The 27,206-nt window shown below is 36.3% G+C and overlaps 1 protein-coding gene across 4 annotated transcripts in view; it reads left to right on the top strand.

Moving 5' to 3' along the window:
* Positions 1–27,206, top strand: part of dab2ipb (DAB2 interacting protein b) — a 160,770-nt gene that overhangs the window by 17,293 nt on the left and 116,271 nt on the right. The window contains exon 1 of one of the 4 annotated variants that reach the window (XM_046838904.1): positions 4,612–4,781. The exons of 2 other annotated variants lie outside the window; for them this stretch is intronic. In XM_046838904.1, the coding sequence (XP_046694860.1) occupies positions 4,742–4,781 (40 nt within the window). In that variant the 5' untranslated portion in view covers positions 4,612–4,741. Of the gene's footprint in view, positions 1–4,611; positions 4,782–16,527; positions 16,852–27,206 lie in introns of those variants that run through there. One more of the 4 variants, XM_046838905.1, reaches the window with a different exon arrangement.

Genomic DNA, 27,206 nt, shown 5'->3' with positions numbered 1-27,206 from the left:
TTATTAATTATTAATAATAGCATATAATAAAAGGTAAATTGAGAAAATGTGTTATTTCAGATCAAACTAAAAACTGTGTGTATCAAACCCTTCACATTAATCGGTAACCAAGAAGTAGCTCTCAGTTTCAAAAAGGTTGGTTACCCCTGTGTTACAATATATCTCATTACAAGATGATGTCATCTGACAAAGTCATTGGCGAATGTTCTGACTATAAGCTGCGGTGTTATTCGACCCTACATTTAGCTAGGATAGTGTCTTGCTACTACATACTCAAACCTAATTCACCTACATTTTTCTTACATTGATTTATACAGTACAAATTTGTATGATGGTAAAGCTTAAACTTCAAAGTCTAAAGGTTCAACAGTTAGCACTGAGGTACGTGTGTGGCATGTGATTAGGCCTATAATGTGATTACAACGAAAAACCCCCACATAATCTTCTCTCACTCATGCTGCATTGTAGGCTTTTATACAGTCTATATTTGACAACCATGGAAACCGTGGCATGTAATTTGGACGTGAGTGCAAAGGAGTACATGTAAGCAGCACGGCTCCATGGTGGTTAGTTGAATAATCATTTGAAGATTGTCATATGCAGTTTGACCACCAGGAGGAGAGATTGTCACCCACTTCTTGTCGTGGGCTTCTTTTCCGGAAAGAGGATCTTTTTTCGTTGCGTGGGTTTGAGTTACAGTTTGAGTTCTATTTGATCTGACGCATTAAAGCTGGACACAAAAAAGAGCCTAATGGAACCTGAATTCCTGCTTTAATTATTACATTTCACCAAAATACAGTGATAATAATTGCAACTTAATACCTCACATTATTGTCCAAGCAAGCTATTACAAGACACAGTGTCACTCAGTCCACATGCAATGCAATCTTAACCCTGATATGCTGCACAATTACCATGTTTATATGTGTAGATTTTGCTTCCCGTTATAATAAACAGATCATTTGCACTGCTATTGCATCATCTATTTTTGGGCTAGATTACTAAAACTGTGCAGAAACTTGTATCTTTATTATTCGTATTCCTAGTTTCTGGGACAAAATCTGACGACAAGTTTCACACTTTTCAAAGAGTGTTACCGCGATTCATAATATTGATTATTAATGATTAAATTGCCGATATAAGATTGTTGAATGTTTAATGTGTTCGGTCATTAACGCCAGCTTTGACAGTAGTTCCAATATGTTTTGTAGTAAAGTTTTACATGTTTAAAAAAAACTAAACATATGACTTTATTATAAAGATGTTTTCTGATATTTATCAAGTATTTTTTAAGGGAGCCTCCAGTTTTAGGAATGTTGTAACAGTCAGGGAGCACACAAAAAATATTTATGCACAAAAGCCCATGTTTTTATTGCAGTTCTTTCTAATTTCATTTGTGGACTAATTTGTTAAAATGTTAAACTTCTAATCAGAAGGTTGTGAGTTCAAATCCCAAGCTGCCACTTTATAGTTCTTTAATAAGGCCCTTAACCATCAATCACAACTTTATATTACATTTCAATCTGTTCTAAATGAATACTTTTCAAGTTTTTTATACTGTAATTAACATGGGCATGGACTAATATGGATGCTTTATGCAAATGTATGTTTATTATTAGTAAAACCAAACTCAACATAGAGCATGAAGACAAAATATTGTTGTATGTAATGTTTTAAAGTAATTATGATGTTTTAAATTACATAAATCATCAGGACACCAAACGGAACTTTCGATATGTTTCCACATGGACGGTTTTAATTGCTGGATGTGAGAGTTTTTTATTTTATATATATATATATATATATATATATATATATATATATATATATATATATATATATATATATATATATATATATATATTGGCTTCTCCCGTTAGGGGGCGCCACAGCGGATCACACAATATATAGTATATATATATATATATATATATATATATATATATATATATATATATATATATATATATATATACATACAGAAAGTAAATTTTTTCTGGAAAGGGCATTTCCAACATACAACATACACAAATGTCCTTTTCCTGGTGCATTAAACCAAGAATTCTTAGCTAATTGCTGTAGTATAAACCATTTTGATACTTACTGGGTCATATACATTTATTTTTTTTAATAAATAAATAACATGGAGCCACGTTACAAATACATCCTCTATTTGATTTTCTATATGAGCATGTTTTATGCCTTTCGAAAAAATACAATTGCAGACAATTTGAAATAAAATGATAAAATACTGCAAAAGCCACAGAAAATTTAAATTTTAAATGGCTTGGTAGCAAACACACGGAAATATCAAAACTAGAATAAAATCATTCTAATTCTAACAGAAGTCAAACGTCATATGACTTTCTACTACGAAATTCAACATTCAACTATTTTTTGCCATTGCATAACACCAGCCGAAACTACAACAAAAAGTTTATGAATTTGTATAAAATTTTGTAAAATAAGCCTACACAATAGTATGTCTGCATTGTACGTATTATTTCCTAGTTGTAACACCATTTTCTCACTATCCTTTTTAAATGATAGTTTCTTGAAAATGTGTCTTTCCCTCTTGAAAAATTTACCATACTTGTACAAGTTTTTGCCTGCAGCTTTATTATCACCAAACGAATTGCATTTATATGACTGACAACATGCGGTAATAAAAAGCAGCCAGTTCTCATAAAAGAAAATCGCACTTAGACTGGGTTTAGGTGTTAGAAGGCTACTCCTCCCATCAGCCACTGCACCAAGTCACTTGTTTGTTTCTGCCCCTGAATTATTTTATCAGTTAATTATCACTTGTATATAGACTCACCATTCTTTGCACCTTTTTCCTGTTGTCTGTCTCTCTGTGGTTTTTTGTTTGTTTTGAACCTTGTTCCACAGTTCAGGTTTTGCTTTTTGTGTCTTTGACTATTTTATTTTTAGTTTAGTTGTGTTTATTTTGTACGCGTATTTTATTACATATTTTTGCAATTAATGCCTAATGCTAGTCATCAACCATAAACTGTTCTATTTCAGCGTATTGACTGACAGAAGCCCACTTCATTATCTGAAATTCTTTCAGTTGAATTCAAGTGCTTGTTGCTGCACTCGTTATGTATGAACAACTGCTTTTTTGCACTTTTCACACTACTTGGAAAGCATCTGATGGCAGATGAAAGGAAAGCAGAAGTTTACCTTTTGCGTCTCTCTCACACTCCTTTTTTTTTTCAAGATCTGAAGTGTAACTGTAGCTGCACCATTCAGGTATCTACACTTTGATGCTCTGAATTTCAGATTTAAAACGTGCTTTTTTGCTCTCATTTTTTCGCAAACCTCTGAAGCAAACGCCAAGCCTTTCTGATGTTCTTTTTTTTTCTCTAATGAATAGAATACAGACAAGAATCCTATGGGGGAAAAAAAAGCATTTTCATCTCCTCACTTATAACTTGTCAGCAGCTAGCACAAATAATATGACATTCCATGTTTTATTCTTTGTAAATTTCAAAACGTATTAATTTTAAGTGAGCTAATTGCTAAATTCTGAGGTAAAGTGCCCTTATTGTATATTCCTAAAAAAAAAAAAAACACACCCTGGAGACGGTAAATCTATTTTTTTTTTTTGTTAAAAATAGATTTACTGTATAATAGAAATAGAAAAAAGTAATAGTAAAGAAAAATAGAAAGTTACACATATTTAGAGTCCATATTCAGAATCCTGTTATGCCCCTACTCAAGTTAATTTATGGGCTTCCAATCACACAAATTCCCTGTATGAATTTTGTAATGTATCTTCAAGGTTTTCTTGAGTAAAGGCATTTGAGATTGGATTTTCAACCCCTACCTCTAAACACAAATATGTGGGGTAGAATATGTCGAAAAAGCAAGCACTATTTCTTTGCTGCCCAATGTAATAAAAGCAAGGAATTACTTCAAATTCCAAAGAGATCCCTGAATTTTTATCACATTTTTGCTACATTTTTACTTGGTGTTTGTTCATTCAATAAACCATCCAAGTTCTGTTAGAATTGCTACAGTACGATCTGCTCATAAGTTTGTTCCAATGTTAAAAATAAGCCGTGTCTCTGCTGTGGTAAGGGAACTGAATAAATCTTATGAAAGAGTACATCATCAGTACTTTCATAGCTGCGGTGACTTGATAAATTTGTCATGTACTCCAGTGTTGTTTACAAGATTTCAACAATGAAAATTTGTATGAAATTTGAAATTCATGCTTTGACTGTTACTGTGAATTTCGAAACAAAAATTACTCATCTGAAATTATTTTTAGATAACACTGAAGCAACTTTTGATTTAAATGGGCCTGGACAAGACACTATAAATCCCTTTTTTCTTCTGGGCACTAGTCACACACCTCAAAACATAGAGGGAACTTTCTAGATGTTATAAACCTATGGTGTATGTACTACTGGAGAATTGAGCAAGCATCTGTGTCTTTAAGAAAGAAATCGGGGAACTTAGTAGGAACTGTGATCTGCATGCGTTGCCACATTCACTCTCTCTCTCTCTCTCTCTCTCTCTCTCTCTTTCTCTTGCTCTTGCTCTGTCCCTCTCTTCTTCTTACTCCACACTTCTCCTTCCCTTCTCATGGCTGCACTCATGTGGATGTAAAGCGACATTTGGGAAAACACACTGGCTTCCGAAACACTTTTCACTTTTGTCCTGGCCTCTGCTTTTTTATTTTTCAGCTCTGCTCATATCAGCAGTTGTTCAGGAGTCACGTTTTATCCTAATGGAGTTGGATGCAGGTCTTAAAGCTGAGGGTCAATGTGGTAAGTCCTTGAGGGAACAACGAGAGGAAACGAGGCCCCATCATGTGGATGGGTTTGTTTGTCAGCTTCTGCGCCAGTGGTTTCGAGGTGGCCAGTTGCCAAATAAATTGTTGTGGGTTTTCAATGTGATGCTTAGATGTGATGGCAGATCTTTGTGTGTCAATCTCAGATTTTTGGAATTTTGTTGCTCATTTTTATATTCCAGAGATTGCTGGAGTATTAGAAACTTTGTGCTAGATGTTTAAACTTACATTCAGTGTGTTGTGTATTTCTTCACCCAGATCTTGTTGTTCTTATAGTTTGTCGCCTTCTATATTTTTTATAATAGCATGTTTAATTTCAAAAACTGTCCAGTTTTAATCGAATAATCTATTCGGAAATGTATCATTCAGTACCCGCAGTAAATACAACGCAAAAAAATCATAGTTACAAGAGTGAGGATTTTTATGAGTTTAAGGAGTCAAAGATCTTTATCTTGGTGCGCGTCCTCAATCCCCCTAAACCCCCGCCACTTCCATTTACTCTGCAAAGAGTGTTGCCAAGTTTTACCCTGAAGGATGTCTAACCTTCCCAAAGAATGCGCTTTTTGCAATGAGTCAACGTCTAAAATATTTTCAGGGAGGACAGAAACACCTTTCTCTCCGTCCCCTCCACACAGCACTAGGCTAAGTGCCATTACAGAACAACGAAGCAAAATGAGAGAAGAGTGAAAAGGAAAAAGCTGTGTTGAGGAAAAGTTTTGAGAAAGTTCAGGCAAAGGCAGTTGAAACTTCAAAACCACCATTCAGTCAGCAGTAGCGTCCAAACATCTGTGTTATGCACGCACCAAAGCTTAAAATAGCCCTGAATAAACCCAAATAACACGCTACAGTACTTTGAATTATGTCCCTGCCCTGCTACACTTTGCTCAAAAGTGCATGTTGCAAGGACATGCAGGAATCCCAAGACTCCAGTCATCTCAAACTTTGCTCAAACCCTTGTTCGGAATATGCCAATAGAAATCCTGCAAGCGGATTTACAAAAATAATGTTATGTCAAAGAATGCAAAGTGGCAAGATGTTTAATTAGTGTAAATAGTTTAATTGAATAATTAATTATATAATCATATGACAGTATGAGGAAAGGGCTGTTATATCATGAAATTAATTCCAACACAATTTTGGACAGAATGACATGCAAACATTGTAGCTTATTTAACTGTGGAAGGGAATGACCATGGACTACTGCTTTTGATAGATATACAAATAATTGTTCATAATTCATCTTATGAAGATAGGAAGCTGGATTTTGCTGCTTGAATAACGATTGGAACAGTTTAGAAGTATTGCTTTGGGATAATGGATACATGCAAACGTATATATGTCAGGACTAGAAAGAGACCACAAAGACTTTTGTCCAACTTAAACCTTATATCTGTATAATACTGTATAAAGTCCCAGGTGAAAAAGAAGTACTCTAAAATGTTGCACTTTTAAGAAATATGCTAAAACATGCAAATCTTTTTTGACATTTTAGTATGTTTACAGAAAACATACTTATTTTACTTTTACTTACAGTATGTTTAGTGAATTTATTCAACTTTTAGTGGATTTAAAGTATATTTATATTTACACATTAATGTAAAGCTTAAAATATACCTCAACTGTACTTCAAGAATAGCATTGAAGTGTATTATAAATCAAATATAAAGACATACAATGAAATTACACTAAATGTAACACAACTAAGTATATTAAAATATATTGCAATTGCATTAAATTGATCTTAAACATATATAAATTAACACTTAAAATATTTGAAAGTGTTCTAAAATAACCCATTTAATATGCACTTAGTATAGTATAATTAAAACATGATTAGTTCATCCAAAGAAGTACAACTTGTGTATATTTCCTTTTTACCTTGGGGTATATTAAAATATATATTAATAATAATAATTAATAATATATTTGGATGACCGGAAAGCCATGCAATATTTCCAATTTTATGTTTTGCGATCTCAAGATTAATACATTTTTTTATGTTAAAATGCAATTCTGGGTATAATGTACATGCCATACATCAGAGAACATTGTAACAGAAAGTAGCTGGGGGGAGTGCCAGGATTATAGGGTTAATCCCAAGATTGTTGGTTTGGTGACTATGTGGTGTTTGACTATATATTTTCTTAAATTTCTTATCTATCTATCTATCTATCTATCTATCTATCTATCTATCTATCTATCTATCTATCTGTCTATCTGTCTATCTGTCTGTCTGTCTGTCTGTCTGTCTGTCTGTCTGCCAGTCTGCCAGTCTGCCAGTCTGTCTGCATGTCTGTCTGTCTGGCCTTATTTTTCAGTTTGTCAGTACTTGACTATTTTAAAATTAGTGTCAGTCACTTGAGAAGGTGGGCGCCTCATAAATCTGCAGCTATAACATAGTGAACACTGAAGGCTAATCGGGAACAGGGGGGGTCAATTTCATTGCCAGTCTATGAGAGGGCCTGGTTTGTATCCACAAATGCTAGTCAGTAACCTGAGCTCAGAATCAAACCCACAACCTTGCAGCTTGTGTTGTGCCCTAAAAAAAACAACTTTAAAAAGAAAATAAGGAAATCACACTTTTTGTACTTCCGTGTGCATGCGTTAACAGATGTACAGTATGTCAATCTTTTAAAAAATATGAAAACTTAAATAGCAGCTCATCAAGCCCTTTTTGCATATAGTAAAGATCTGGATTCTTTATATAGGACAGCACCATGTTACTAATTCAATTTCTTCTGACTAGAAACTGGTCATGCGTATTCGTTTAGCTTCTGTCACCGAAACAAATTTCTTGTAAGTGCAAATATACTTGGCCATAAATCTCTTTCTTATTCTAATTCTTTTAACTTAGAATAATTAACAAATGATTTATTGCCCACAAATAAAGCCACGTCTAACTGTTCTGAAAAGTTTACTTGTGATACTCAGTTGAGGTTGTGATGCAAGTTATTTTATTTTTCTTATAATTCATTATTCTGAATTCCAGAACGAACAAGATATTGTAGATGTTTTTGTTCATTCAATGCACACAATTATGCCTATTAGATTGAAGGATAGGCTGACCATGCACACATTTTACAGCTTATATCACTTACTATCATATATCACTTCATAATGCTATGTATGTCAAAATTGATCATTCATCGGACAATTTCTTATCCATTTTTACCCAAGAAAGTTGGAAAACAGTAAACATAAAATGATATCCCCTATACATATCTTTCTGGATTTCCATATTTAGTCATTGACTCTTATTTAGTCATTGACTCATTGACATTGCAGCAACCAAACATATATGATACTGATACAAGCATGCAAGTCTTCCTTTGGCCTAATGTTGTGTGTGTGATTGGCTTTCATACTGAATATATCACTATTACACTGACTTGCTGTTGAGTGAAACAGTATTTGGTATCATTTGGATACCAAAGCAGAATGGGCATATATATTCCGGATCCATTTTGAAGTACTTGAAAGTGTATATGCACGACAGTCCAGGGCCACTTGCTTTCATTTGTTATATTTTAACCCTTTTTTGTTTTTATCTACATTTTAAGAGGGAATGTTTTGCAGTTCGTGAATGTCCTTTTTTTTTCATCCCACTGTATGTGCAAATGAAGTGTTTTCTATTAGTGCTGTATATGTGCATGTATAACTAATAAAGACAAGACAAGGAATGTTTTTTTTTGTTATCTATCATGCAAGTCCCTTATGTCTCAACATTTTTAGCATTATTTCCTGACTCTATAAATCCAACTTTGTTGAACCGTCTTGTTAAATTGATGTTACTACAGCATTATAGGCACTGCATACTGTATCTTTAATCTTGCAGAAACAGCTCAGACCAGATTAGATATCTCTCAAAACAACCAACATTGGAAAAATTTTGCTCATAACTGATAATCAAATACTGAAGGTGCCAGAGTAGATTTAGGTTTATTGTTTTTTTTCTCGTCAGAAGCTTTTACAGAGGCTCTGTAAGAAAATGGCAGATGTGACACTTAATGTGACACATAAGCTTGTGAATTCAGAGGGAAGTCTGGACTTGCCAGTGCTTCTTGGGATTTCAGGGTGTTACAAAATCTATTTTTCTGATATATCACAAAAAAGACCAATTGGATGGAATCCTGTTCTATTCCAGGATTTATGATTGTGGCTTTCTCCTACTGTATGTAACATTTTCAGGTATAAGAAACTCTTTCTGTACAAGGATGCTGTATTTGTGCCACTTTGAATAAGAATGTAGCACTCCTGCTGATTCTAGACTCGCTTTATTCTAAAGGAAATGGCCCTGGCAGGCTCATTCTAGACTCCCGCAGGCCATGTGGTTTTGCGTTTACAGCCACAGATGCTGACCTTCTTCAGGCCTGAACCTGGATTTGTTCCAAAACATATCCTCGTACACTTCCTATCATGACTCACACATGCGTAAGCCACGTGCTTGTATGTCATATGAATAGTTATTTGGAGCACAAGGGAATAGTCAAATAAAAGCATTGGTATATTGGTATGCACGTTGTACATGTGATGCCTGACCAATCCTCTTGCAGTTCTGAATGTCTTTTTCCAGTTTTTAATGTAAAATATAATAATAATGGTTTGCTAAATGGTTGACTAGATGCCGTGCCATTCAGCTCTCTTGATATATGACAAATCATATTTCAGCCACGCATTTTCCACATTATGGTCAAGCCATTTACAACATTTCAATGTAATTTGTTTCATACTCTTATTTTAAATGGATTCCCATATTTGGGCCATAGCCATCCATGGCCAGGAGTCCAGTTGATCGAAAGTGTTTGTGTGTGTAAAGAACTGGATAGGATGACCTACTATCTCATCCCTGTCAGTCACAGCAACACTGAACAATCACTGGCATATGCGAATTTTGTGATGGCAGATTGTGTTGCCCTCCAAGTGTGCCTGAGTGTTAAAAAATGTGATTGGCAAGCTTTACCCTTGCTGCAGGGTTTTGGGAGGACTCTTTATTTCTATGTTTGATAAAGCAACAGCTGACCAGACACTTACAAGCAACTTGTAAAATTGAATGTTTGAACTTTTTCCCCTCAAATTTGGTTTTTAGTATAATGCACAGATGGTATTTTCTTTTATAAGAAGTAAAAACTATATTTAAGTATGCAATCATTTTTCTTCTCTCCAATGCGCTATGTGACCTGATCAGTGGCCTGCCATTGGCTTATTACTTTAACATAGTACATTATTTTTTTTGGAAAGCATTACTAGTTTTACGGTATTCTATACAAGAGTACAACACCCTTTTTTTCTTTAGATTCCATACAGTACCACTCGAACAGTGCCTCGCATAAGTATTCAATTTTCTTAAACTTGTAGTAAAGTCAGATAATAATGTACAATGAGGAGATCTGGGGTGCAGTCAGCTTTCCAGTTCATCCCAAAGGTGTTCAGATGGGTTGAGTTCAGATCTCTCAACTCAAAAGTACTTTTGTCCATGTAGTGTCTATAGCATGTACAGCTCAGTCTTTAATAATACATCAATTATATTTCAGACATTAGCTTATACGATTTGAAAAAAAGAAAATCTTCAATAAATGACTCATACTTTAGTCCTTCCATCACTCTTGGCACAGATTAATCTTTGTCTTATCTGGCCATGTGACTTTTCCCAGAACTCTACAGGCTTTTTATTAGTTTTCTAGCAAGTTGTAACCTGATTTTTTTTAATCTTTGCCAATGCTTTGTATTTTGTGTAATCCCTCTGAAATCATGCCTTGTTTATCCCTCGCCTTTATTATAGTGAATAATAGATTGTATGCCTAGTTCCTGGAGCAGAGTTGGTGATCTGTTCAGCCGTTTGAAAAGAAGCCATCTGCGAATGTGGTCTGGCAGGTTGTTTGCTATGTTGTTGAGGCGGACATACTGTATAGTACATCTGGCCAAAAAACTGAGTAACCAATTTCCACATTATTTTTCTTACTCAAAATGGGTGTAGTCCTTTAGTGAGGTGGTAGATCAGTGGATAAGTCTCTGGGTTACTGATTTGAAGGTCATGGTTTAAGCCCTGATATTGCCAAGTTATCACTCATGGGGCCCTTGAACAAGGCCCTTAACACTCAGTGCTCAAGCGGAGCTGTAAAATGGCTAAACCTGCGTTCTGACCCCAGCTTCCTAACATCGCTGGGATATGAGGAAAATAATTTAACTGTGCTGTAAACAGTGTTGGGCAATAACGCGTTACTGTAATGCAGTTACTTTTGACAGTAACTAATACTGTAATGCATTACTTTTTAAATAAAGTAACTCAGTTACCGTTACCATATGGTGCGTTACTTTTTAAAATGAATTAATTTCAGCTGAAGTGTAGACTACAGTCTAACCTGTTTACAGCAGCGACGCATTGTAGGATTGGTGGATGCCAACCACTGTAAACATGAAGAAGACACACTGTGGGAGTGTCTTTGTATATTCAGGTCTGTGCCGCAGTAATGGCGAGTCGAGGCGAGAGGAGACGAGTTTCTCAAAGTGGAAATATGCTCATTATTTTACTTTAGTTGAGGATAAAGACAAAAACTTTTTAGTCAAATGTAAGCTGTGTCTTTCTGGTTCGAAGGTCGTATCCACTGCTATAAACAGCAACTCCAATCTGTCCAAGCTCCTCCAGAAACTCCATGTTAGAAGCTAGAAGCTAAAAGCTAACCTGGTGTTCTGTTCTACATTGTTGATAGTTTTTATACTTAAGCTGTGAAAGGAACATTTTTAAGAGCTCAACACAACAGGTTTTATGATGAAGAAGCCACTTTAGTTTTTATTTGTAAATATATTATTCAGCTTGTTTTGTTATTTATTTTAGAAATCCTTGTGATATATTCAGTTTGTGCTGGTCTGACTTAAATAAAATAGTGTTTAAAAATTACTTTGTGTTTAAGTCAGTTTTATGTTTGTATAGAACATAACGCATAAAAGGGCATTAATGGGAACATTAAAGAACGTTCTTTAAAATAGTAACTAAAAAGTTACTTTTAACAGTAACGCATTACTTTTTGGTGACTTTTTGAATGAAGTAACTAGTAACTGTAACTTGTTACTATTTCTTAGGAACCAGCACAACACTGGCTGTAAAGTACATGTGACAAGCATGAACCACCTATCTTTCTTACTACCTTTACATTTAGTGTTGTGTTGTGACTCCTCCTCATGTGCAAACTCTGCTCTAACAGGTCAGCTTCCAAAATTCAACTTTAATGTTAACATCATCATCAGTGACATACAAGACACAAGTTTGTTTCCTAATGTGTTTAAATGATTGGTTGCTCAGGTTGAGACTGGTGAAGGAATTACTGCATATACGGTATCTCACAAAAGTGAGTACACCCCTCACATTTCAACAATCATTGTAGTATATCTTCTTAAGGGACAATACTATAGAAAAGAAACTGAGATATTTTAGAGAAGTCAGTCTGCAGCTTGTATATCAGTGCAGATTTTCTGTCCTCTAAAAACAACTTAACACACAGCCATTAATGATTAAATAACAACAAAAGTGAGTACACCCTAACTGATAACAGCTGCACGTCATGTAACCATGCAAAACCATCATGTTCATGTTTGTCTCTGCTTGACAGAAACATACAAATTTGTGTATCTTGTATTAAAGCAGTTAAAATGCTTAACATGGCAAAAAACTCTCTGAGGATTTGAGAATTGTTGCTCTCTTCAAAGATGGCCAAGGCTCTACGAAGATTGGTAACACCCTGAAACAAGCAGGGTGGTGGTAGCATCATGGTCTGAGGCTGCATCCAACATGTACTGTGACATTCTGAAGCAGAACAATATGCCCTCCTTTCAGAAACTGGGCCGAACGGGTTTTCCAACTTAATACTGACCCCAAATACACCTCCAACTGCCAACATGACAACTGCTGAAGCTAAAGGTAAAGTAATGGAGTGGCCAAGTATGTCTCCAGACCTGAAACCTATTGAGCACCTGTGGGGCATTCTCCATCAGAAGGTGAAATGTGAGGCATGTATTCACTTTTGTGAGAGGAAGTCAATATTAGTACTAAACAGTCATTATTAAGTTCAAGAAATTAGAGATATGATGGTCTTTTAAAAATGTATTTCTATATTCGATTTTAGGCATACTTCTAAACCATACTTTGCATCAGAAGTAAATTCTTAGTAGTAAATGTTTACTCATTTTTGCAAATGTTCAGATAGCTTTAAGATCTCAAACTATCATCAGATGCTGTATTCAGCTTTTTTTTTTGTCAGTTCTTAAATTTTTATAGATGAATAAGATTTGATTTAATATAATACTTTGCAATATTTCAATAAAATTTATTCATGTCTTATGAATTCATTTTATGAGAATTTCTCTAACAGTTAAATATTTGATTTGTGGAAAGAAAAAGGGTTTAAACCTCATTTTGGTGTTGAGTTCTCATTAGATACGGTTGAAGTACGCTATATAGCAAAAGTTTGTGGACACCTGACCATAAGATTCATATGTACATTTTGTTCTTTTCAAATGCTCTATGTGCTGTAATAAAAAATAGGCTCCACTTATTTTCACTAGATGTTCCACTAGATTTGGAGTGTGCTTTTGGAAATCTGTGCTCATTCAGTCACAAAGGTGGTGGTAAATTCAGGTACTGAAGTAGGTGAGGTGAGGAGGCCTGGGGTGCAGCTAGCATTCCAATTCTTCCCAAACTTGTTCAATAGGGTTGAGGTCAGAGCTCTATAGCAGGCTTCTCAAGATCTACTACTCTGAAACAGGTTTAAGTCTCCTAGTTTGGCTGAAGGAAACATTTTATGCAAGACATCCAATACAAGTGTGTGCCTCTAACTTTATAATAGTTTAGTCAATGTTTAGATTAGCATGTTTAGCATTTTCTTGTACACACTTACAATATGTGTCAGAATCTAGTGTATATAAATATGTAAGTGCATTTTACTAGGTTCACACATGATAAACAAGGAGGTTGGACAAATTGCAATTATATAAACATGTATTTTTCACTGGTTACTGCTCTCGACTGCCCTAGACATAACATTTGATGTAGACATAAACAAACATACATATATGCACAAATCCTACATGCATACAAATGCCCAGGCTGTAATGAGACTGTGTTTCAAAACCGGGTCATAACCTTGAGACAAATAATTTTTTATTGAAACACACACACACACACACACACACACACACACACACACACACACACACACACACACATATCTATATACACATATATATATATATATATATATATATATATATATATATATATATATATATATATATATATATATACAGTACAGACCAAAAGTTTGGACACATCTTCTCATTCAAAGAGTTTTCTTTATTTTCATGACTATGAAAATTGTAGAGTCACACTGAAGGCATCAAGGGCTATTTGACCAAGAAGGAGAGTGATGGGGTGCTGCGCCAGATGACCTGGCCTCCACAGTCACCAGACCTGAACCCAATCGAGATGGTTTAGGGGTGAGCTGGACCGCAGAGTGAAGGCAAAAGGGCCAACAAGTGCCAAGCATCTCTCGGGGAACTCCTTCAAGACTGTTGGAAGACCATTTCAGGTGACTACCTCTTGAAGCTCATCAAGAGAATGCCAAGAGTGTGCAAAGCAGTAATCAAAGCAAAAGGTGGCTACTTTGAAGAACCTAGAATATGACATTTTTCAGTTGTTTCACACTTTTTTGTTATGTATATAATTCCATATCTAATTCCACATGTGTTAATTCATAGTTTTGATGCCTTCAGTGTGAATCTACAATTTTCATAGTCATGAAAATAAAGAAAACTCTTTGAACGAGAAGGTGTGTCCAAACTTTTGGTCTGTACTGTATATACAGCGCAACCTTTATATTTACAGGGGTTACATTCTATGACCCCCCGTGAGTAACAAAAATCGTGAGCTTTTGATTCTTTCCTTTTGATGGATCCTTTTTCAAGGTGAATTGTACATGTACTGTCCTGCAAACTCAACAAAAATTGTGAATTACTTGTCATAAATGTTTTATTTACTACTTTAAATGAATAATACAATAATAAAATAGTTTTTAAAATATGTTGATGTAATTTATTAGTACAAACTCTGTTTTTTAAATGGTACTCCAAACTTTCGAGCCACTCACGGCTTCTCGTGAACTATCAGATTTTTCACGAGGTACTCTTAATCCAAATAAAAAGCCGTGAAATATCGAGGTCAGGAGTGTCAAGGTCGCGAGTATCGAGGTTCCACTGTACACACACACACACACACACACACACACACACACACACACACCTACACACACACACACACACTTGCTATGAGCCGTGTGCTATTCTAAAAGGTCAAAGCATTGTAACCTTTGAACTTTTGTCTGTTGGAATAGCATTACATCTGCACTAAGATGTCTCGAAGGAAAGACAGACAGACATGAGATACCCTTTCCCTGTCTCTCTCTCTCTCTCTCTCTCTCACACACACACACACACACACACACACACACACACACACACACACACACACACACGCTTCTCACAGCACACAAACCACTATAATGTATCCTATCTGGATCTGACTTATGACTTAGAAACCAAACCACAAAGGAAAGTGAAGAGTCACAGGAAGGAGGAATGTAGAGAAGGGCGTGGTGGTCACCTACAACCGGATAAAGTGTCGTGTCTTGGTCTTTTTGTGTGTGTGTGTGTGTGTGTGTGTGTGTCCTTTGAAACCTGAGACGTACAGGATGTACCTGTGGATGTGTGCTTTTTAAATCACAGGAAGAATGCATAGATATTTGTGTCAGTTATATGGAGAAATGCCTTGTATTTCATGCTGAAACAGGAGACTATCAGGCTGAATTATGTCCAAGTGTGTGTCTGTGTGTGTGTGTGTGTGTGTGTGTGTGTGCATATCTTATTATATGTGACAGTTCTGTGACATTTTGCTGTCCCTCATAAGGATTTATTTATGGTTTATTTTTATTTTAAAATAAAATGTGGGTCTGAGTGTGTGTATAGTTTACTGTAGTTAGTAGCATGTTTTTGCGTTCCTGCTGAGTTGTGTGTGTTTCTGGGTTTTCTTGGCCTGTACGGCTGCAGAATTTGAGCCCGGTGTCTTTCCCTGCTCAGGCCCAGCCTGCATTCTGATTGGCTGGGCCCGTGTCTGGAATTCCACTCTCGTGGTTCGTAGTTCCGCCTCCTCTCCCTCTGCCCTCTGGGTGTTGAAGAACAACGGCATTCCCTATAATGTGCAGAAGTGTGTGTGTTGTGTGTGTGTGTGTGTGTGTGTGTGTGTGTGTGTGTGTGTCTGGAGACAAAAGGCTACTTACACTTACTCAGAAGATATCTTGAAAAGTACACACACACACACACACACACACACACACACACACACACACATGTATACATGCTTTTTTGAGAAAGTATGTTCACTTTTTCATTCACAGGTTCTTAAATCTTAGTAAAAAAAAAGTGTTAAATTAGCTGGAAATTAAGTAAAGTTTCAGCTCCACAATGTGCTTTTACACTATCACACTCACACACACACACACACACACACACACACACACACACACACACACACACACACAAATCCTCTCTCTCTCTCTCTCTCTCTCTCTCTCTCTCTCTCTCTCTCTCTCTCTCTCTCCCTCTCTCTCTCTCACACTTTCTCTCACACACACACACACACACAAACAAACCTTTTCTCCCTCAGTGCTCATTTGCATGGCTTAGATCTGGAAAATGGGAGGATCTGAACTCTGCTTGCAGCCTGTTCTCTCTTCTACTTCTTCCTCTCTCTCTCACTTTTCACACACACACACACACACACACACACTGTTCCGCACCGGGACTTGCTTTTTATGCTTGTGATCCAGACATGGAAAGTGTGTGAGTGTGAAGGACACACACAACAGACAGAGAGAGATAGAGATAGAAAGAACTTTGCCATACTGTGTGTTGCTTTTGGCTGAGGCTGAACATGTGCTGATTTGGGAATTTTCTCCTCTGTTAATCTTTTTGGAAACTTCTGAGGGAGCTGGTACAAGTAGGAGGTAAGAGAAAGTTTCTCCCCTTTTCCTCTTTCACTAGGTGTGTGTGTGTGTGTGTGTGTGTGTGTGTGTGCACTCAGTTTAGTGAGTGTTTAAGGTGATTTTTTTAATTAGATGTTGTGTGAAGACTTGTTTGCAGAACAGAGAAACTTCAGGTGCCAGAATCTGGAGACACACACACACACACACACACACACACATGCCTGGCACATGAACAACAGTGAGCGAGTGTATAAGGTTGTGTAATTGTGCAGCACATTTAAATGATTTTTTAACACTGTGATACTGAACAGATCAGTGTAATGGAAATTGTGTACTATATGAACGATAGATAGATGGATAGATAGATAGATAGATAGATGATAGATAGATAGATAGATAGATAGATAGATAGATAGATAGATAGATAGATAGACGCTGATGTAAAAGATTTAAGTGTAACAAATTTATATAGTTTAAATGTAGTATATGTATACACACACACACACACACACACATATAAAGTATACACATAGTCTAAGTTTAAAATAGGTTCGTCCTGCTTCTGTGCTGCCCCAAATCCCTGTCACAGTGCTGCATCATTCTCTGTCCTCTTCCTCCTCCAACCTCCAGCATTGTCCTGTGATAATCTTAGCATTCTGTGGCGTTGGAGTTGAGAGATCTCACACTCGGCCCTCGAAGTTCATTGTTGCTCTATTAATAGCATTGGGTGGAGATGGTGAGAGAGCGAGCCAGCAGCTGGCAGGAAGGAAGTGGGTTTGGGGATGCAAGGGAACACCAGGAAAGTGCGGGGGTCACGCACCGAACTCTAGAATCACCAAATCTCAAGAGTCGAGGTTTGTTGTCGAGGTTTGTTTCTCTACTCACTCATGAGTAAGTAGAGCAGCTAAAGGAGGTGAGGCTTGATCTTGACATTGAGGTTACATCAGGATAGCAGTTTTGTTTGTGTGTGTGTGTGTGTGTGTGTGTGTGTGTGTGTGTGTGTGTGAGGGTGGTGGGTGTCTTTGTGTCTAGTGTCTCTGTGTGTTAGCTTGTTATGACATTTTGGTTAAAAACAAAAACAATTGTTTTCTAAATGATTTTCCTATATTTCTGCTTTGTTTTTAATATAATATATAGTGCATTGGATGTTTCACAGTATACTATAGTATTTTCAAGAGTCTTGATCTTAATTAAATATTCAAGTCCAGAAGTTTATTTCAAGACATTTTTTTACTGATTTGAAGCTTGATAAAGTCTTTATTTTGATTATTTTGCTAATTCTAATTATGTTCTAAAAACAAAGCCAAGTGAACTGACAACAGGACAGATAGCTTTGATATTCTTATAATTAAAATATTGATTAATTTGGTTCATGATGGCTGAATTTTAACTAATAACATGCTAAAAATTAATAGTTGCAGTGTGTATAATTGTGAAGTTACAAATTTGCATTAAAAGATGGTTAAGGCAGTTCAAGTTTAAATTTACAGAGAAAACTTGCTTAAAAATCTGTTGTAAACAAGTGAAAGACTTTCAAGAAATAACCCCTTCATATGGTTTCATATGGTTTCTAGTAGCAACAAATATTCCATTTAACAAGAGTGGCCATGTCATATATTGACTGTTTTTATAGTCTATTTATTTTATATCGAGTATATTTTATATTTTTATCATAATATTTTTTACATATTTCTTCAAATTGATTTCTGCTTCCGACGAGTTATTTCCGTTTTATACTTTGTGCACAGTACTGTCTATAAACTATAGTGAAAAAAGGCATGACGTATATATATCTTTCTTTCTTTCTTTCTTTCTTTCTTTCTTTCTTTCTTTCTTTCTTTCTTTCTTTCTTTCTTTTTTTCTTTCTTTCTTTCTTTACTTTAATTTTTACCTAAGTGCTTTTCTGTACAGTACTCACGCTGGGGCTCACCCACAGTCCTGAAGTTCGGTACGCCTTTCTACTTGGCGTCCGCCGGCGCCCACTTGCAGATCAGGCCACCTTTCCCTCACGTTTGCCTTGTCTCACTCATGGATTGACACGTGGATTGACTCATGGATTGACTCTTTAGCGCCCGCCTAAATTTCCATGCAGACCAGCACGCCGTTCCCTGGCACCCACAATTCAGTGACCATTCTGCTCTTCTCTGCTTGGTGTCTCTCTCCTCTTTATTGGTGTCGCCAAACTAAAACAGAGCCGACTGCTCAGTTTTATCAGCTGCAGGTGTTACTTACCGCTCGTTATGAGAAGCTGCCTGTCCCTGGGTACATCGCCGGCTGCAGCACTCCTCCTTGGTCTGGTCCTGTTTCCTCCAAGACAAAGTCTCCCTGGTGTCATACCTCTCTTCCAGCACAGGGTTTCGGCACCACTGTAACATATCTCACTGGTTCCATGCTGGAAAAAAGAGAGACAAGCTATAGTTCACCAAGCAAAGCTTTCTTTATTTACTTTTGTTTTTACCCTGGTACTTACCTTTCTTGTACTCATCCCGGGGCTCACCCACACACTCGCGGTGCGGGACACCTTTCCATCCTGACGTCCGCCGGCGGCCACTTGCGGATCGTCTCGCCTTCCTCTGGCATCTGCCCGTCTCACTCGCTTTCTCTCTTTAGCGGCCCAGCACGCCTTTTCCTGGCGTCCGTCTGAGTGCACTTGCCGGCCAGCACGTCTTTCTCCGGCGCCCGCTCGCACTCAGTCATCGTTCAGAGACCCTTCCGCTCGTCTCACTGCTTGCTGGCTCTCTCCGTGGCAAAGTCTTCCTGGCGTCATACCTCTCTTCCAGCATGGTTTCGCCACCACTGTAACATATCTCACTGGACAGGCAATAGTTCACCAACCAGAGCTTTTTTTTATTTACTTTAGTTTTTACCTTTCCAGCACTAACGCCAGGGCTCACCCACACACATGCTATATTTAGATGCTGTGGTATAAATATTTTATACCACAGCATTATTAAAAACTCGATTCTCATTGGTCGGATGATGTTTATAGTTCTATAATTGAACTTTCACAGCAATTCATATCACAGGTATACTTCAGTATGTATGCTCGCTCCAATACGTTCCTGTTTTTATAATAACAACTTAGAGTATAATGGATGCGCCACATAAACAGAGATGATGTGTTCTGTGAGGAGATAATTATTCACCGTTTTTCTCAAGATTTTCCAGTGTCAGCAAGTTGTAATGATCGTGCTGTGACTTTGTTTGCTTCGAAGAAAAGTTAGAAAAGAAGTTTCCAGCATTTTTTAATTTATTTACTATAAAGCAAAGTTGAAACTGATTAGAACAGCTGTATGATAATGTATGTTGTTCTCTAGATGTTCCACACCGTGTAAATGCATCTGTTGAATAAATGAATGAAAACATATAACGTCATATTTTAATATACTAATTAGGATATACAGCCATAGTAAAAGAATCACTTTGAGTGTGGGATAAGTAACTCCGGTGCAGTGGGATGCGTCAAACCACCACAGCGTTGATTATATTCCCATAACAGCTATTATATCATATTACATTCATTTCATAATACGTTTGACTTTAAACTTGAGTGGAATGTTTTATTAGTTTTTTTTTATTCAATCAGAGTAATAATGCAGTGCAAAATCAAAAGTCATTCATTTGTTTTGTTTTTTTCCCACCTTCAAATTTACCAGATTTTTCTACTATTACGGAAAAATAATTTTTATGACTCAAAAAAGTTTAAATACTTAACATGCTTTACCCCAAATAACTGAATCCTTGTTAAAAGTACAATATACAGAGTCTAGTTATTTTTCCTTGTGTCTCCATGCTTCATTGTTACTATAGCAACTAGAACTAGAAATGCTAAAAGATGTTGGGTCCATTTCAGATGTAGTGTTACTCAGTGCAATCTCCATCGTATATCAGAGAAAGAGATTTAGACTGCCTCATGTAGAGTTCTGTGTGTCTGTGTCGTTCCTGCTGTAAATTCTTTTGTATTACCTTGAAACAGACTGCGACTGTGGAATGTTAAATGCCTTCACTCTTTTTTCCTCCAACACCCGCTTTTTCCCTTACCTGCAGGGAAAACCTTTCCTAACAAGTGCATGTTTTCTGTAGTCAGGTCTTTGGAGTTGCTCTGGTTTTGTACACATATGGTTTAGGGACTTTTTTTCAGAATCTCCAGAGTACCTTATTCCTAAAGTATGCAATGGATATTCTTAGTTCTTAGTTCCATAATTTATGTTTATGCAGTGGAGTCGTTAAGACCATCTCAGAAAAAGTACAAAACAAAGAACCAGTGTTACATGTATAGCTAGAATGGACATAAAGGCTCACTGTAGAAGATTCAGACATGCTGACACATCAAATTTGGACTGGAATTAATATAATCAGTCTGCTACAACGGCATAGGACTACAGTTGGCGTGAAATTTTCTGTATTTAAGTGCCCATCTGTAAACAGTTCATTAAACAGCACTACTCAATGATGGTGGAACTATAATGAATGGACATATAGGTGCCACCCCAAAAGAGGATAGGTTCCATTCTGAGTCTGGTTCCTCTCAATGATTCTTTCCTCATAGTATCTCAGAGATTTTTACTATTAAAAGTGGTCTACAAATAGAATGTAATTGAAAATTTAATTTTCAAATAAGATAATCAAACAAGGAAAATCCTAGCAGCATGAGAGCTATTTGAGACATTTGGAAGATCCAAAATAACATTTCTTTATTTATACAACTGAGCAGTTAAACAATACAATTGAGTTTTAAGGACTTTGCTCAAGGGTCCAGCAGTGGCAGCTTGGTGGTGCTGGGAGTTGAACACATGACTGAAGTACATTACTCAGTGGTTACATGGTACATGTGCCAAGCAGCAGAAAGAAAACGATTTGATTCTCTTAACTATCTCATACTTTTATATCTTATATAGTCTTATATCTTATATAGTACAACTTATACAGATGATAATTTTCAACTACAGTAAAAACCCTGCAGGACGAGCAGAATTCGTTCGTAAAAATTGCTCGTAGGTCCATTTGCTCGTACGTTCGAACTAATATTCCCCATACATTTAAAAGTATTTGTAGCCTATTTTAACAAACAAATACACAGCAAATTACCATAATGTAAACATAATTGAACACTTACCCATGTGGTAGTGGTTGATTGCGAGTGTGAGACGCACAACACGCTCGTAACCTTCTTTCGGTTTCAATTGTAATTCTATTTACTTTCGTTTTCATAGCACCATCGCTGATTTTCTTGGGAGACATTTTTCAAGATTTCTAGTGAAATAAAAACGTAACACTAAAAAGTAAAGTTTTTGCTGCACTAAACAACGAGAGCGACCAAGGGCCACGAGGTGAACTAAACGACTGATGCTACCCTTGGCCGAGAGCGGGGAACCGGCAGCGTGGGTTTGCTCGTGCCTTCGAAATTTGCTCGCAAAATTGGGTAATATTTTGCTAGCAGGGTCGCTCGTATCTTGTTTGCTCACACTATTAGTTGCTCGTACAATAGGGTTTTACTGTACCTGCTTAAAGTTCTACTCTTACAATGGTTGTAGAGTGGTTATTTATAGCCCTATCTATCTGTTGGTCTGTCTGTCTATCTCTGTCTGTCTGTTAGTATATCAGTACAGTTATGCCTCAAGGCCTCCAACTCTGCTGTCATTAGCAAACAAAGCTACCACCTCCCCATGGGAGGTTTATATTATTATAGTACCTTAAATAACCACTTTTTAAATTCATGATGTGCAGAAAAGCATTTTCAATTGCACACTATATCATAGTGTGAGGCAAATGGGCTACACCATGAGCCGAGAACAGAAATCTAAAGTAAAACGGGGAACAGATTGAAAAAAAATTAGACTGCAAGATTGGAAAACTAAACCATCTTTAACTACACACTTATAAATATAGTTGTCAGTCTTTGTCATAAATAAGTCTGCACTCTAAACATACATCTGAGCACCTCAGATCCAGATGATATACTCACAAATAGCCTTAAAACTTGTATCTTTAGCTTGCATGGAGCTAAAGATAATCATTTGCTGTATATATTAAGATTAAGATAACTAGAAGAATAATTAAACCTCTAACTAAATTCCAAACCAATCCAGCAAACCAAAATGAAATATTAATGTAAATATACTTCCCTGCTGTGTAGCTGTGTATAGCTGCATGTGTGTGCATACGCATGTGTATTATTATCACAGGATGTGGATTGTTTTCTGCTCATTATGACGGATCTGTTGGTCATTTTGTCCTCTCGCTGCGCTGATAAAAAAGAGTCCATTAATCACCAGAGACTCACACAGGCGCATTGTGGAGGTCTAACCGTTAAGAGATCTGAATCACCAGCATCCCTACTGTAGTCATTAATCACATGCTGTGCTCTGTTTGTAGCCTTGTGGTTCATGAGAGGGCAAAAAAAAGGGGGCAAACTGCAATAATTGAGACTTAAGAAGTAATACTTGGATTCACTTTCCTCCTGTTTGACAGGGAATGATTCTATAGAACAGTAGCCAAGGCCAGGATGTGTAGCTTTTCCAACCTCAAAAGATGATTCTTTTCCAAAAACTACATGGTGTTGATTTCTCTTATAATAGAATCAATTTTCGAATGATAATATCTATATATTTGTTGTGTATTTATTTATCATTTTTAAATTATAATTAAATTTAATGCTTCAGATTGATCACTTAAATTATAAAAACTGTAAATATACTAGGACACCTACCTGTAGTTTCCAGCCCTTTGAGGTTCTTTCCCAAACTGCTATCACAAAGTTGAATGCACACAATTGTATAGGAAGCCTTCAGATGAGGTAGGGTTAAATAATCCCTTCACTTGAACTGGGAGACCCAAACCTGTTCCAGCATGACGATGCCCCTGTGCACAAACCCAGCTCCATAAGCTGGTCTTGCGTGCTCTGCTGGGGAGGTGGTAGCTCAGTGGTTAAGGCATTGGACTCTGGATCAGAAGGTCACAATCACCACCAAGCTGGCACTGCTGGCCCCTTGAGCAAGGCCCTTAACCCTCAACTGCTCAGTTGTAATTTGCTCTGAATAAGGGAGTCTGACAAATGCTGAAAAATGTGATTGTAGAACCTTGATCTCACTCCAATCGAACACCCAGGCCTTCTGACCCTACATTATTGTCTCTCTTTACTAATGGCCTTGTGGCTGAATGAGCACAAATCTCCACAAGCATATTCCAAAATCTAGCTGAACATCTTACCAGAAGTAAGGTGGAATATATTATATATTATTATATATTATAGTTTGTAATTTCTTCTCTTTCCAACTGCAACTGGTTCTGGATAGTTATCTATATCCAAGTATGATTTTATTATTTTCATTTTGTTATCATTACAATGTCACATTTGCGGATAAAATATAAAAGGGATTCACTTAAAATCTCGGTATCACAAACTAATACAAATAATTCACCTGTAATTGTATTAAAATTAGGAAAAACTACGCAGTTTACAGAATGTTTTTGGTATGTAAATAAAATCATATAGGTCGTTGTATTTATAGTTTGTTCACAAGGACATAGCTTCACACTTCAGCCTCTTGGACTTGAAAAACACCTTGAAAAATGGATCTTGTGTTCCAAGTAGGGCGCGAAGTCGCCCGAATCTTAATTTGGTATAAAAAAAAGATTGAGAGAGAGAGAGAGAGAGAGAGAGAGAGAGCCGTTGGCATCCGACAAAGTGAACTTATTTAAAGAATTATTTTCAGTTGTGATTGTGACACAAAGCAATTTCCCTACTGTTATAATGAGTCATAATGTGTGTGCCATTCCCACCAGTTTGCACAATGCACGTGTGGAGACATAATGACACACACACAGAGGCATACACACAGTCAATGACTTCATAGCTCTTGAAAACAGGAAACAGAGGCTAATATTCATGCATAGTTCAAACCTCCAGCTCCCAACACGAGCCTGTGAGTCAGTCATGGACAGTGTTTTCATGGTGGAACTCATTGCATTGCATTTTGTTCCTGTTTTTTTCTTTTCAGGGAAAAAGCAGTGAGTAGTGTTGGAGGTGGAGAAAAACATGGGGCACAGCTGTGTGGTTTTTTTTAAAAGCATGCAGGCTTAATGTGACGGGGCATCAGTGTGCTTTCCCATCTGTGCTGTCAAGTCATCTGAGCGTTACACTTGACAGCCAGACGTCTACTGTAAAAGCTCTAGTGCAGCTGTTAAAGTTCATCCAGTTAATGTTTATCCTGTGTGTATATATATATATATATATATATATATATATATATATATATATATATATATATATATATATATATATATATACATACATGCTAGTAAATGCTGACCCATCAACTTTAAATGACCTGCTGAGTAGTAAATGACTTTTCTGTAGTAACAATATTAATGTTATTACTGATTTATTTTTATAGTTTACTAATTATTATCATACTTTTTTGCAATAGTATAGTAGTAGTTTACAGAGTACAAACATAAGTAAATTACAAAAAAATCCAATAACATTACATGCAAACTTTCATACAAGAAAGTACAATATATATATAGTGGAACCTCGATACTTGCGACCTTTACACTCGCAACCTCGACAGTTCACGATTTTTCATTTGGAACGGACTGAAAGTAACTCGTGAAAAATCTAATAGTTTGCGAGAAGTCGCGAGTGGTTTGAAAGTTTGGAGTAACATTTCAAAACAGACTTTGTACTAATAAATTACATAAAAATGTTAGCAAAATTATTTTATTGTTGTATTATTCATTTAAAGTAGTAAATAAAACATTTATGAAAGGTAATTCACAATATCGTGTTGAGTTTACAGAACAGTACATGTACAATTCCCCTTGAAAAAGGATCCATCAAAAGGAGAGTCAAAACCTCACGATTTTTTGTTACTTTGCGAGGGGTCATAGAACGTAACCCCCGCAAGTATCGAGGTTGCACTGTGTATATATATATATATATATATATATATATATATATATATATATATATATATATATATATATATATATATATATATATATATAGTATATATTGTATAAACTGTTTTATATATATTGACGTTTGAACAACTTAGGGAACTGAACAAACTGAAATATTTAAATTCATTTATAACAGGTACCTAAGAATGATTTTATGTTACCAAAATGTGACTGTTAAACAGCTAACTGTGGTTCCAGCGAGAGAATGAAAAAAAAAGTTCTTATGATTTTTCCATACTTTATAAGAAAGATTATTATTTGAAGAAATCTCTTCAGCAGCTGCATATCCGTCTGTTAATGGACGGATGCCGGATATTGCAGCAAGGCAAATGTACAATCCAATAAGGGCCGACTGTGTCCAAGATGGTTCCGCAAACATGACTATCAATTCGATTTAATGCACCGGCCTGTGCAGATATCAAGCCAATTGAACATCTGTGAAATGTCATAAGCGGTTTGGAGCAGAGCTCGCACTACCAGCCAAGGGAAAACTAGTGTAGAAACTCATGGGAAGCAAGTTGAGATAGTGGAAATACCTACAATCTTTAATTATTACATCTAAATATTCAGCAGATTTTATGAATACAGCTTCAAATCCTTCACTTAAGATGCAGCTGTAGAGTAAACTTCAATTTATGACACTGATTCTAGTTACTGATGGTAAATCAGGCACCCTTTCATCAGGGAATGTAGAAAAACTTTATCAAATGTCAAAATGCACACATACATTAGACAATCAAGAACTTATAGCCTACTGCTTTTTTGTTTTATGTGATTCGTGAGATGCACACAAACCCACACATGCTTAAGTTTAGCAATCCTGCCTCTCTGATGAAAACAAAAGACATGAAACGGAATTGTGCTTTAGAGATATGCAAATGAACTAGCGAATACACACCGGCACACACACACACACACACACACACACACACACACACACACACACACACACACACACACGCATATTTACAGGAATAGGGAATAAACCACAAGGGAACACAGTGCTGTAATAAAATATTTAGCGACTCGTTTGTGTATTACTTTTGTTATTATTGTTTCCAGGTTTTTAGACACAGCTCTGAGAGTGGCTTAGCTACACTATATGAAATTAATAACGCTTTACGCAAATTGATTTTAACAGCACTAATTTTATTAACGTGCGGTTAATGAAGTGTGCATTTCTGTTTGACCATTTTTATTAAACAATTATAAATAAATATAAAAGAGCCGGAATTCAAACCCTTAACGCAACACACATTTATTCACGACGTCGTGAAAAAGAATTTTTAATCAATTAACATTTGTTTTACTGATGCGCTACGTCTCAAATCAAGCACCAAAATACACCATGATGCACACATCGGGCAATTAAAACCGTCCGTGTGGAAACATAGTATAAGTTTAGTTTGCAA

Source organism: Silurus meridionalis, chromosome 25 (assembly GCF_014805685.1).
Source record: "Silurus meridionalis isolate SWU-2019-XX chromosome 25, ASM1480568v1, whole genome shotgun sequence".
Lineage (NCBI taxonomy): Eukaryota > Metazoa > Chordata > Actinopteri > Siluriformes > Siluridae > Silurus > Silurus meridionalis.
Note: the sequence above shows the minus strand (reverse complement) of the source record. Positions and strands in the feature narration are given on the sequence as shown.